Source organism: Myiozetetes cayanensis, unplaced genomic scaffold (genome assembly GCF_022539395.1).
Source record: "Myiozetetes cayanensis isolate MyiCay16 unplaced genomic scaffold, myiCay2020 scf4, whole genome shotgun sequence".
Lineage (NCBI taxonomy): Eukaryota > Metazoa > Chordata > Aves > Passeriformes > Tyrannidae > Myiozetetes > Myiozetetes cayanensis.
The window spans coordinates 48,348,766-48,363,567 of NW_026087631.1; the positions used below are offsets into that span (position 1 = coordinate 48,348,766).

The window sequence follows — 14,802 nt, forward strand, 5'->3', positions numbered from 1 at the left end:
CACAGACATACTTTTTAAAAGTCCATACTTTTAAAACAAGTAATTGTTTTTTGAATCCTCATTTGTAAATAGAATAAAAAAGAAGAACCAAAATTAGTAAATGCCTTACAGAAATATTTAAGGTTTTCTGTACTTTCTTTAACATCTTACTCATAACAGTAGTGCTTATTTTTGTTAAACCAGAAACTAGATTTTAACTCAGAAACAAGAAATATTTCATGGGACTTGATCAGACATTTCCATAACAAATTGTTTTTAGTGTACCAAGTAAGAAAGGAAATACCTCTGCACAACAGAGACCTATGCACCAAGTTTTCTGAAATCACTTTCTTCTTTACATTTAAAAACATCATGGTTTCAGATAAACTTCAGATAAAACCTTAAAAACTCAATGCAAGAAGGACATTTATTGTTATTATTGACTGGCTGTTAATGAAATAATTCTATGAAGTACAGAATATTTTTGCTGCCATTAATTTCATTCTCGATCTACGTTACTGGTTAGGCTAAAATATTATCTAATAATGTACATGACTGTGTTCCTGAATTTTCATTTTTCTTATTTTCTTATTTGCTTATATATGACAAACATTGCTGTTGCCAAGAACAGGATTCTAGCATAACTTGAAAGAAAACACCTTATATATATTTTGATGCAATTGACAAAATAAACATTAAGCATACAGAATTCTAGCAATTGTAAGTCAGGGAAGAGACAACTGTACCGTGGGTATCAATCTTAAAAGCTGCAGTTTTATTTTACTAAATTATCTATGTTAAAAACAAATCTGTGCCTGGTGTGGAATTTCACTGCATCGTGTTACAATATTTTTGTTTTCATTACAAGCAGGAGAATGCATGTAGAACAAGTGTTAAGAAACATGACAATAAATTAGAATATAATTTACAAAAGCAAAAATAATAATAATGTAACAGTGTACCACATTAATACTGAGTATAAAATAATAAGTAACTAATCACAATAATACAAAGGTAATTTCAGTCTGTATTATTAAGAATATCTATGTGACATTCACCCCATTATAAAGTTCCTAACAAAATGGACTATTTTTGGATGTATACACCTTGAGGGATTAATCTCTAGATTTTTCTTTCTGCTTTGATCTTCTTCAGCTGACAGTATTGCTCAGTGGAAGTACTGGCACCAGATTAATTTCTGCATTTTGTATTCTACTATTTGATTCTAGGCCCATCATATTTATAGCCTGCACAAATAGTCCTTTTGTCACTATTAAGGAATATTTAGCTTAGATTACATAGATGGCTACAGTATAGCAGCAGCAATGAACTGTGCTGTGGAAACCAATTATTTGAATTATGTTTCATATTTTAGTCTTAGTCTAAAGTGTTGCTTAGTTTGTAAATCGACATACATTCTGTATTTTGTTCCCTTTAACAATACAATTCAATGTTGCTCCAGGGAGTTCTTTAAATTCCAATCTCAGTGCTGTTACACTGCAGAGTAAACATCGGAATCCCTGGTGTTCTAGCACCAGAAAGAGAGCAAAATGTGTCTTTGGAAACACTCCTTACAATTTTAATGTCCTAAGTGAGGTAAAAGAGGAAAAGGTTTCTTTAATTACAAAGAAAACTCTTTTCTTGCTAGCTGAAAAGACACATAAACAAAATGATGCCCTGGAGAAAATTAGACCCTGATACAAAGAGGCCTCTTGCTCAGGGAATGCCATAACAACCCCTTATACTTTCATCATATTTCTGACCTAGCCAGGGCATGCTAGCACCAAGGTGTTTTGTCAAAAGGATATAGAAAGTCAATTCACTTAACAGAGAAGGACTGCATACTGCCCTTACTCCCTATGTGCAACTCCCAAAGACTGGGATTTTTTTATCAACTGGTGTCAGTTTTAACAGAAGTTGTTTACATGGTGATGAGAGCTACAGATAATAAGCACATGTAAATACATATAAGCCAACTGTAAATTAATTCCACTGGTCACAAGTGTATGAAAGTGGAAATACTCACAAGAGGTAGCAGATGACAGGAATTTGATGCTCATGAGTACACGGGCTACTTTACAAAACCCCACGGACAGATTGTCAATATGTTGGGGGGATTTCATAGTATGAGTCCTGTTAACAGTATCTATTGTTCCATGTTAATTCACATTAGTAAATAGTGTGCAATATATTTGGCTTGTTATTGGTAAAATACATTGGTACGCTTCCATCTCATATTTTGAAATAATTTTTCACTGAAAAGATTACTTTTCTTAAAAAAAGTGCTATTTGAGTTAGAATTTGTAACACATTATTGTTCACATAATTTTAATTGCATTACAACAAAGGAGGCATAGTTGGACACAAAAGCACATTCATCAAGTACCTGCTGTAAAATGCAAGTGTTCAAGTACAATATATTAATATAAACAAGTACCTACTTTCCTTATCTCCTTGTTGAATCTGTTACTGAAAAGGTGAAGAGAAGCATGACAATTAACTTCTTTATGCTAGATTCCTGATTGTGACTTGCCTAAGTAGTTTGGTTTAACTTTTAAAAATGCAAGTATTTGGTGAATATTAAAAATATAGTAATATGAAATAAGTGGACCATGGCAGTGAATAGTTAAGGCATCTAGCCTCTAACCCAGAGGCATGCGTTTGTTCCAACCTCATGCTGAAAGCTGCCCCCTGCTTTAAATATGGTCCAGCTTTAAATATGCACCTGGCCATTTTGGGAAAGGTGGCCAGAATTCATTCCATCCACCCCTTTTCCAGTGTGCCTTAGTCCTGAAAGTCCAACAGGCCTCTTGGCTCAAGCACACTTCTGACTTCTCACTTGAACAGAATCTAGATTCCTCCATGAGTCATTTATTCTTTGGTTGTAATCCTTGCCCACTCAGATGTGGTCTCCTGAACAGAACATTACCTTTTTTTTTTCCATAAACAATACTTCTGCTATGGTATCAAAGAAGGGAACATTTGGAATACATTCAGCTGTGCAAAGGACTGATGCTATTACACAGTAGGCTTATCTTTTGCATTGAATTCCTTAGTTTGGAGAATCAAAAGTAACATGTAAACCAGATCTAGATGCCCACAAAGTTGTTTCTTCTGTGTGGCTGGTGTTGTAAACAAAAGTGAGCTGGAGTCAAAGTGTGAGTTCTAAGCAACCTGTATGGTGGTAGTGAAGGAGCTGGCAATAAAGTCTTCACCTCTATTGGAGTCTGCCTCCTCCATGATATTGAAATATGTTCCCTTTCAGTGGAAATCTCAGTTTCACTTGGACAATGGTAAGATGGCTATAATCCTGCAATGCAGATTTCATTTTGTTTCATAGCACATTTGTATTTTGTGCACCACTGCAATAACTGTTGCATCTCTTAAAACTAAGTCCCTCATGATTGTTCTATTAAGTGTAGCTTTATATAAGGCTCACAGCAGTGTTCAGGAAATATGGATTACTCCATAGGAAATTAGGTGGAATGAAGGAAAAATAATTCTTTTTCTAAAAAATTTCTTCTCCTTAAATAACATTTCGAAGCTCCTTTTATAATTTAAATTGTGGTGTTGTGTCAAGAGATAAAGTAGTTAACATTTTTAAGCTATGACTTAACATTTTTTTTTTCATTCTTCTTTACTTCCATAGTAGACCAAGTCATAAGAACTACATCCTAAACAATTTTAAATAGAAATGGATTCAGTGTCATTGCTAAGTCCATAATAAAAATTATTTTAACGGTCCAAGGAGGTAAACAAACTACTGGATTTAGTCAGAGGAACACAAATGTTCCACAGTAAGCTATTCTATATGTGTTGTGTGCATTTTTCTAATTTGGCATCCCCTCATTATACTGTGTCCAGCACTTTGGATTAATAAATCCCACTTCACAGAAGTTAAAATAATATTGAAATCCTGTCAGCTGGGGCTGACCAGTGGTTATGTTTTCCACAGGGTAATGCATCTGCAAGGATGTCAATCTCATTCCGCTGTGTGGCTCTCTTCGATGAACACTCTTCCACAATGGTAATAACAAGGCACATTCTTGTGCTTTCTGTGGGTCAGTGTCCTTGGCAGGTCTTGCAGCACATCTGTCTGAAGTATGCTCGACTGCAGAACTTGAACTTCAGCACCAATGGGCAATATGCCACTTTGTTCACATCTTTGCACTCTAATAATTAAGAACATTAAAGAGAGAAAAAAATTAGAAATAAAAAATGAAGTACAAAGAGAATTTGACATTTAACATGCTACTCTATCCATCCTTCTTGCTTTCTTTATAATTACTCTTTCTAGTCCAGTCTAGTGCATACAGAATATTTTAAAAAGCCATGAAAATGTTTGCAGGGCCTTCAGAAGTGTGCCCTTTTTGCCTTGGAAGAATTATCATTCATTCAGATAAATAAACACTTTAGAGAGCTAGGAAATATAACTTTTTTACAATACTTTTACAGCTTCCTTCTCAGGAGTTATTCTATCCATCCATGAGAGGTTATCCGAAGTCTGACATGATTCACACTATCTGGTACCACACCTCTATATTTGTAAGAATCCTTGAAACAGAATGTGCACTGTAGATAACAGAGATGGAGAAAATGACAAGTGTTATGAAAGCTTATTTTTCATAGTTGTGTTTTCCCTATATGCTGAGCTTACCACCTCAGTAGCCTATGTGATACTGGCAGGTAACTCTCCCAGGAAGGGAGCACAGAGATCATCATCACAGAGGAAGGTTTCCTTCTTTTGCATCCCATTCTGTGGAATGTATCTAAAGTGACTATGGGGTTACATTAGAGGAGCACGGCAGGGAATGGAAAAGTTTGGTCCCTGTTCAGTTCTTATCCCAATACAGTGGATATGGAGCTACATATAAGAGTCCAGTGGTACACTTAGGTTCTACAGCTAAAATGTTGTTGCTGCAGATTTCCTCTTCACTAAAGTCAATATTGTGACTGATTTTTAGTTTAATGCATTTGCACAATGCCTTCCAAATCCATTAAAAATGGGACTTTGTCAAGGAACTTTGCTTCAAACATAGGAAGTTGGAAAAGATGTATATAGAGAAAAAATGAAACCTGTAAGTTTGAATTAAAAAAATTAAGTGATGGGAAGAATAAAATTAGATTCATTTATCAGAATATCATTTGTTTCAAGAGAATGCTGTAAATTTTTTAAGGTTGCATTTGATACTGGATTCTTTCCATAATCTCTCTCAAATTACAACAGTTACAAAGAAAAAGTGAATCAAAAGGTAATGAACAAATATCAGTACTTCGACCATTATTATATTTTGTATTGATTTGATAACTAAAAGTGATGACTTCTGAGGAAGCTACGATACTGTTGTTAAAGGTGTGACAGAACAGTCCTTGACTCTGAGATGTCTGTAAACCAAATATTAAAGACACAACAGACACACCAAGCAGGTAAAAAAAGAAAAAAAGCAATACTGAAACAAACACAATTGGCATGTACAATCCTAATCTCCTATCACATTATTTTTACTCTGGGGCAGGTAGTTATGGAGAGTGTTTTGACATTTGCAAGCATACTGTAGTAGCAAGTTGAGTGCAAATGAGAATTTTTAGTATTTGAACCCAGGAAAGCATTCACGAGGCTGAACTTATGGGTCTGTTCTGAATGGTATTTCTGATAATTCCAATATGCAAGTTTTTAGCTGTGCAAGTAGAGGTCAGGAAATTATTTAAACTTTCATTTCATTAACATAGATAAAGCACTTGCAATTTTTTTAGACCACCTACTCAACATTTTACATACTTTTTCCATTTTTTTAATTCTTAATTTGGAAACATAATTGAATGCCAGAAGAAAAGATACTGGGGGTAGTTGGTTGAAACAGACATATTTCTCTACCACACATGGTCACTGTGTTTGACTGAGTTTCAAAAACTCTTCACAAAAGAGGTCAAGTCTTTTCCAGAAATATTTCATGTCCTCATGTTTGTGAAGACTACAAATATAGGAGAGACGGATAGTGAACTATAAATGAAGAGTAAAAAGGTGCACTTAATCTTGATAAGACATAAGAAGTTCACTCCCAAAAATAACGTTCATACATACTGCATTTGGTCAAATACAAGTAAAGCCACAAACTGCATTTTTGCCAAAAGCAGGATTTGAAATTATCCTTTTTCATGTTTCTTTAAATTATCCTTCCTCTTGAGTAAAACTGGACCAGTTCAGCCAATGCTGTTTGGACAGCAATGAGACAATATTCTGTAAGTTGCCCACAATTTCTGTTTTAAAAATCAGTTTTGAAATAGATATGGTGGCTGAAGAAGTTCTTCATAGGACTGTGGTTGAATGGAAGAGGTTGAGCAGAGATCTTTTTGCTCCTAGTAACTACTGCTAATAAGTTTCAGTAAGCTACATGTATTAAAATCTCCCACCCTGAAGTCTGTGATCAGAAAATATTATGATACTATTATTTTACAGTAACAAAATCACAGAATGTCACTGTGCCTCCAGTGGAAGAAACTACAAAGGTGTATCACACAAAGTATAAGTAAAACGCAAATGACATAAAAGAAGACAAAATAGTTTTTCAGGTAAACTTTTAGATGGGCCTTAGCAGTTTAGATTCAGCAGACATATATGTACTTAAGAGCATAAAATAATTCTGAATGCATATCAAATGGTCTGGTAGGTGCTGCTTGTAGTTCAACTGCATCAGCAAATGTAATGTTACCCTCATCAGTGGTAGCCCATCAAAACCACATCTACAGTATTCTAAATCACCAATGAAAAGTTTTGAAAAAACAAAGAGCTAAAGCATATGTGAAATGTGACAAGATATATTGTAACTTTCTTTTAGTGTTTGAGTACCCACAAAATTTTGAATCTTTTTTTATGCAAGCAACCATCCCTTTCCCCCACCAACATGATCATTATACTGCAGAGTGGCTCAAGCTTCTGAAAAACCCTCCTGTTTTTAACTTTGGTTAGCAAAACTAAATTGTTCAGAAATTGTTGAATGGTTTCCATAGGTTGCAAGCACTGGAATTTGGAAGCAAAGAGAATCAGGTTTGCTGGGGTTTGAAATAGGAAACAAACCCACTCAGCTAACCTGACCCTGCTGCAAACCAGTGAGCTGTTCCTGAAGCTGCTTTTGCCCCACAACGGAGCCCAAAGCACAAGGTAGTGTCATGAGGTGGCATGTAGACAAAGTCCCCATGTGTGGGTAGGTATGCTTTGTACACACGTGCACTCCTGAGCAGACAAAGCCTCTCTCTGGGAGACCTGACTCTTTCCTTGAAACCCAAATACTGATAGCCAGGTCACAGTCTTTTTCCCTTAGATTCTTCCAAACCATGCTAATGAGCCTGGATGGCTGTCAGTAAGGAGCTGGCTTCCTCCTGGCTCTCTCAGAGTACAGGCCAGAGCTGACACCCATCTGGAATACTGTGTGAATTTCAACATTTTCTATTTGAGGATCCCAAGAATTTTCCAGTGAACATACAGGTCCCTAAAAAACACTAGTGCCAACAGACTTACTGTTCATAGTTAGCCTGTATAGTAGTTCTACTGTAAAGAAGTCCACAGCCACCCAGTGTACAGAGATCACACACAGAAACCCTGACTGCATTCTTCTGTAAGAGATTAGCATATTTTCCTGAAAATACTGAAGAATTACTAGTGTAATTACCACAAATAACAATATGACCTTGTCATCTTGAAATTAAGAGGAGACTGGGACTGATTCATGCCTACTTATAAGTAATTTACTGCCTTCCTTACTTTCGACAAAAGTCAACATCCGTGTTTGGAAAGTAAAAGCCTTTGAGCTTTAAAGGCTAGAATGTTTCCTAGACTGATAATCACCACTTAAAGATTACTTGAGAACACTAAACAATGAAATAAAAGGAATAATAGGAATTAACAGAAATAATAGGAGTATTAATAGAAATATTAAAATTAATATCTACAGAAATAATATAAATAATGGCCAGTCTTCACGAGCGAAGATCCGGGGAAGGTCTTTCCACCTTCCAGCCTGCGCATTGGATTTTTTAGGTGAGACACAGTGTGCGCGGAACTGAGCCCACCCTTTAATCCTAAGGTTCATCTGCTGGGGCCAAGCGAGCTTGGACGGTGGCAGCGAGGTCCTCAGGACGTAGATGGGTTGCCTTTAAGGGTTAACGAGCTCCATCTGCCTGGAGAGTGTCCCTGACTGGGAATCGAACCCGGGCCTCAGCGGTGACAGCGCCGCGCCCTTACCACTAGACCACCAGGGGCTCCCAATAATATAAATAATAGGAATTAAAACAGCCCATGAAAATTGTATTATGAAAATGTTCTCAAATGACAATTTTGAATCTATGGCATTGGACATAGATGGATACAGTAGGCATTGAATGACTACCAAAGCCAGCTAGACTGTAGGACAAACTTGCCTTTAAAAAAAAAAAAATTAAATCTATGGTCTCAGTCTTTCAATGAATACAGAATTTACTATTTTTTGCCACCACATTGTTGTGTTTAACACTGATAAATCAGGTAGAAGGTCAGTGGATAAAAAGTATGTCATGCTATTATGAACATTTCCACTGAAACAATGAAGAGACTAGAAAATCAATGACACAAACAATAGTATTTTGTTTGAGACTTAGGTTATACATTTTAAGGGTACTTTTTTAAACAAAGAACTTGTATTTAGGTTTCCATTGACTTTACCACTGAACTACAATGACTAATCAGAAAATAATTGTAAAAAAAATAATTCGCAGCCTGAGAGACAATGTCATATAGATTTTTACTAATAATTAAATGCAGTCATTCTGACCATGTCACTTTATTCTTTTCAGAATAAATCATATTACAATGGCAAACTTACCTTCTGTGTTGGAAATGGGAGTACTGTCACATTTACTTTCACACTGCTGCATTGATGGAGGTCTAAGGGTTTCTGGACACTCACTGGATGCTTGTCCAGTGTATGAGAGGCACTGTACTGTTCTCATCTGTTGCCCAAGACCACACTGTGCAGAACACTATAAAGTAAAAAAAGATTAAAAATTTAGAAACTTGGATCCAATTTTTAAATATAGAGAAAATAATTTTCATAAAATGGTTTAGAATTTTTATTTTTGACAGTACATGCAAGCATTTGTCTTTCAAGGAAAAGCAAATGCAATGCCATGTTGACTCCCTGAAAAGTTCAGATTTCAGGTATAACAATATAATTCACGCTATTTTGTATATCATTCTGAGTTCAAATTAATTTTTTAAGAGAGATATAATGACTTTAGAATAAAGAATAAAAACCAAAAAGAACAAGAATTCAAATCTGCTAGAGGACCTTTTTATAAGGAAAAAGTAAACTGACTTTCAAACAAAAATATTTTTCTGTTCCAAAACATTTTTAACTTCCATAACTAAATGGTTACAATTTTAGTACAGTATCACCTTAACATAAATGTGCATCTGAACAAGTACCATAAAAGAAAAGCCGACTAGACTGTAATATCACAAATGATTGTTCCATGGTTAGTTAAGCTAAAGTGATTTATTTTCATAAGCAGCAAATTACTCAGCAAACAGAAACTGAATCACTGAATTATTATTCTAAAAATAGGCCACTGATCACAATTGAGATGCAAAAACATAAAGAAATAAGGAAACTTAGTAAATCATATTTAGAAACACTGCACAATGGCAGCACTATTCAGCCTTTCCTGTAACAGTTTATCTTCCTGTATGGTAATTCAATATATCTTATGTAAAATTATATTGATTTCAAAGTGGGTTTTTTTTCAGACAGAAAAAATATATGTTACTAAAATATATGTTACTAAAAAAATTATATGTTACTAAAATAGGAATTGGCTTTGTATTTCAATCATGTTTCTCAAGGAAGTTAAATGCAATTTAAAATACTAAAAAATATATATAAATACACTGTTGTATCTCAAATTACCCTTCCAAAAAATGTAGGATGGACTATCAAATTTTTTTAAAGACTCATCCAGAACAAACTAGATTGTTCTCAGCAAATACTTTATAGTTTGGCAGACAACCATCATAAAGAATCACTTTTCAATCTGACACAAACAGGGTTGAGAAGCTTTTGTTTCAGTCCTGGGAACCATCATTTAGCTGTTTCCAGCAATATCATGTTCTAAAAGGTGCTAATGTAGGAGACTAACAGCAGTGAAGACTGGCATGGACTATCTCACCTGTCCCCAGTCTCCAGTGACCCAGCGAGGAGGAGGACATCGGCCTAAACTACAGCGGATACGCACTGGCGGTTTGTTTTCATCTTGGCATTGCGCGGCTGGAAAGGTTTTTAAAAGATCGCTACTTTTGCACAGAACAATTCGGTGTTTGAATCCTGGGCCACACTTTGGTGTGCACTGAAAAAATATCAATACAAATAAATAATTAAAGGTTCAGTAAAAATCCAATAAAACTGTGAGAAATGTTATTATGTAAAACAGTACAATATATTTATGATCTTATAATTAAACTATAATCATCATATGATAATAATAATAATTAAAAATATTGAGAAACACAAACAAGCTGACTAATGATTACTTTATTAAGTATAAGCTTTTCTAAGTTTTAAGTTTCTAAACGTAGATTTCCTTCTCCATTTATATTTAGCCTATGGTGTTACTGTTTACTTTTATATATATGAACCATTATGTAGGCTTAAGAAAAACACTGCAGCCAAGTAGAAAGGTCTGCCACATGCAACACTATTATGAAACAAACCTGGGTGTGCATTTCAGAAATTAAAAGTAATACTCTCCGATCTCAATATAACCTTAGTACAGCCTTTATCCACCTCACAATGAACACATTTTTCCTAAATATACATAAGAGAAGATAAATGCTTTACTTGACTCCATATAAACCAGATTATTCATATATATAGAAATATTATACCCTCTCCTACCATGCATGCTTTCCTCTCCTTTCCCATTTAAATTTTAATTCTATTTTCACACAGTTCTTGTTTTTTCCTCCTTTTATCACTCTTGTGCTGTTCTAACAGCAAGCAGATAATAAATCATAAGCAGGCCTGATGACCTCCGTTTTCCCTCATCTTCCTTTATATAGGTGTCCCTGCCATTCACCTTCCTTTTTGCTACTGACCATTAACTGTCATGTACAGTAACACAACTGCAGAATGGGGTAGAGACAAGTGCTAACAAATTAAAACTCAAGACCTTCCCCAAATCAGTCTCTCTTTACTGCAAGCACAGTTTTAGAATTCCCTAGTGGCGTGTTAACCTTTATCCCATAAGCACATCTGCAATATTTGAAACAGAATCCATTTCTGATAGCATAAGTTTTACATACAGATTATGCTAAGCCTTTCAATATGCCTTTAATATATAGAGACAAAACATTATCTGGGAAATAATACTATGTGGCACTGGAGCAATATTCAAGAGGTCGCATACCACACATACAAACCAAGTCAGTATATAAATGGGGAAAAAAGAAACACCCCCAAAATTAATTTAAAAAAAAATTACTTGAGTGATGCAAACTTCATTGCTGTATGCCTAATCCTGAAGCACCTTTGACTAACCTACAGAAGTTTTAAAACAGTCCCCCAGTTTTATGTAAGGATATACCCTATCAATATGTAAAGATTTATCTTTAAGGAAACCTTGCACAGAGAGGCAACTAAACTAGTCAATACTAGTCAATTTTGGTTTATCCCAAATCCTATCTCCACTTGTACTTAGGATCTTAAACTGGGATGCAAAAAGATGGCTCCTGCAATTGGAGTTTATAAACCAGAACTGCAAAATGGATATATAACCACTAAAATGCAACCTTTTCTTTCCTATCCTATTCTGGTTTTTTCTGTCAAGATATGGCCTCCTTATCTACAGTAGTTCAGTGTTCAGAATTGTGATACAGAGTAACCAGGTTCAAACATCCTCACACTGAAGAGACTTTAATCCCAAATCTTGTGTACACTAAGACCTGCCTACTAGAAAACTACGAAGGAGAGAAATAAGAGAAGAAAGATCTCTGACAGAACTACAAACATAAATAGAGGTCAAAAAAGAATGACAATGAATATGCGAGGTCTTCAGTGTCATGACACTCATCAGTTCTGGTCCAAATTCCAAGGAATGTTTTGTCTATTTTATCCCATACAAGCATTTAATGCAAAATGAATGACTTTTTAGTAGGAAGAAGAAGCAAGTGTACCTTACTAGCTGAATACTTAAAAATCACACCATTCTGTCAAAAATAAACAGGAAAGTGACAAGATTGAAAGGACTCTGTCAAAATGTCAAAACCCAATGTGCCCACACAGTTTCATAATCTCTAGAATATGTTAGCAAACAAGTAGGACTTTGGGAACCAAAATTTGAGTCTAGGAGCACCCATTTTCTTGTACTGCTTGAAGACACATTCTTTTATCTAAGATGCCATCTGAAAAAGTCTTCTTTCAGCAACTAGTACCAGAAGAAAACAACATTCCTTTTTTGGAGCTATAGTAAAAATTCTACTAAATAAGATGAACTACAGTCTGGTCCCTAGAAATGAAATAAGCAAATAGGTAGTAATACCAAATCACTACAACTAAAAAGCTTAAGTCAAATTTAACAAAAACAGTGTATGTCTCCAAAGCAAATGCAAGACAAAATACCTAGAGAAACCAAATGAGGAAGAAGTATTTTCCACTACTAAATCTAGAATTTCTAGAATTTCTGACTCCTTCCCTTTAAGTCATGAACACAAATAATGCAAATTAAATGCCCTTCTCTGATTAAGGTTCTTCTTAAGAAATATTTTTTGCTGGTTGTTTATTATTATTAGTAGTAGTAGTAGTAGTCTTGTTATTGTTATTGTTATTATTATTATAGTAGGTAGATAAATTCTATCAAAGCTCAGCTATTGCTAAGTCTGAAAATCATTATGGCATTACTTGAGAATGACTACATTTCAGTAAGCTAGATACTGTTAGCTTTCATTTCAATTTGATAAAAGCACTTTTACATTTTCCTGAAGACTTCATTTAACCTTTAGGTTTACAAAATGCTTTTGTTTCTCTAACCCAAAAGATACATAATTTTTTTTAAATTGTCACTGAAAGCTTAAAAAATGTGTAATTATACTGATCGTCAAAAAGTGCATGACCAGCTAAAGGAGTTCTATAATTGTTTTATTTATATTATGTATTAATTGTTTTGAACATTAAAAGAAAACTTTTCAAGTTGCACTCTAATTAGCAAGGTTTTCCATTGGTTTCAATGGAAGGAATATTCTACTCTTCAATTTTTGAATTCACTCTTGTTTTCATTTTCATGTTTCTGTCAGAAAATCATACAAACATACATATAAAAATGTTTACACTTATATTTCTGGGAATGATGAAGAGAAAAAAAAAAGCTGTTTTTCTCATTATATTAAAATGGTATCATCAGTCAAGACAGTCTGCCAAGATACAAACAAAATTCATACCAGAAAGAAATTGGCACTTTTTCACAATCTTGATTAAAAACCATCACAACCAGAAGTTTATCAGAGTTTGAATCTTTGAATTAGAATGATTTTGTTCAAAATCATAACATACTTCTGCTGTATAAAAAGCTGAGTATGAAGGCCTTAAGAAGTTGTTCAAGCATACGGATGGCAAATGACAGGAGAGTGAGAATATAAGCAAAAGCATTTATCTGATAAATTAATAAAAACAAAACAAAAATTCAGAAGTTCACATATTTTAGAAGATTTTTTTTTGTATAAAAGCTCACTAAAATGGCATTCACTTATAGTTCCTTACAGAAAAAAGCCAGTTGAACAGTATAGCAAATTGACATGCTCTTCTTTTGTACCAAGTATATATAGTAAGTGTATATAGTAATAATAAAAAGAAAACTGTCTACAGACGTTGTTTCTTCAGCTAAGAATAACAGATGGAGAACAGATGGAGAAATGTGAAATTCAGACATAAAGCAGATGAACAACAACAGCTTCCATGGCAGCTTACAGCACTGTAATGATCAGAATTCAGTGATTCTACTGAAAGTACTGAAACTAGCAGGTAGCACAGGTAACTAACTGATTTTGTTGCTGAAGAGGTATGGTCTACAGAAAGAACTGGAAAACCATGAAGACATTAATAATTGAAGTTTAGTGAATTTTGGCAGTATGACAAGCAAGAGGACCCATTTTAAAAAATTAAAAAAGGAGGATTAGGATCTGCATATATTAACAAAGTGTAAAATGGCTTTAGGTAACCAGTATGTTATAGCTGTGGGAGAGAACCAGCTTATTTAGGGTATACTGACACACTGTAGTTTATGGGCATTTTCATAAGAGGCAAGAAACAAAACATTGAGCCACAGGTGAAACCTCCTCTGGGATAATATATTCATTTAACTCTAGTCATCCATTCCAAAGACAACTTCAAACTGAAGCATGAAAGAAGAATGTGACCAAGATTAATTAGTTTATGATGAATAGCAGCTGGAAAGGAAGAAGCACTGTTTCAGATAGCAAAAGCAAACAGGTATAAACTGGCATGAAAAACATTAGAACACTTCTTGCAATTCAAAAGTTGAAGTTCAGTGATATTTTTCCAAGAACGAATGGGACAAATCCACTAATTACCTCATTTTAAAACACAGTTTGATCAATTTATGAAACCAACTATATTATATGGCTGCATTTGAAAGCAAAGACACAGACATGGAAACTCAGGAAACCCTATTATCTACGTAGTCCAAAGGGTGTGTTGAGATAAAAAGTGGGGTGAGATAGGAATCTAGAATAGCAAGAATGTGAAAAAGTATACAGACACTTCTGCACTCCGATTTGCATGAGAT

At 34.6% G+C, this 14,802-nt stretch overlaps 2 protein-coding genes across 2 annotated transcripts in view; one reads left to right on the forward strand and one right to left on the reverse strand.

Moving 5' to 3' along the window:
- Positions 1-506: 506 nt before the first annotated feature.
- Positions 507-14,802, reverse strand: part of ADAMTS6 (ADAM metallopeptidase with thrombospondin type 1 motif 6) — a 151,858-nt gene continuing 137,562 nt past the window's right edge. Inside the window, exons 23-25 of the mRNA XM_050330134.1 lie at positions 10,177-10,353; positions 8,835-8,991; positions 507-4,151 (exon numbers count right to left, since the gene is read on the reverse strand). Coding sequence (XP_050186091.1) covers positions 4,042-4,151; positions 8,835-8,991; positions 10,177-10,353 — 444 coding nt within the window. The 3' untranslated portion in view covers positions 507-4,041. The remainder of the gene's footprint in view (positions 4,152-8,834; positions 8,992-10,176; positions 10,354-14,802) is intronic.
- Positions 8,039-14,802, forward strand: part of NLN (neurolysin) — a 324,053-nt gene continuing 317,289 nt past the window's right edge. The window contains exon 1 of the mRNA XM_050330076.1: positions 8,039-8,060. The gene's annotated coding sequence lies outside the window, so the exon portion shown is untranslated. The remainder of the gene's footprint in view (positions 8,061-14,802) is intronic.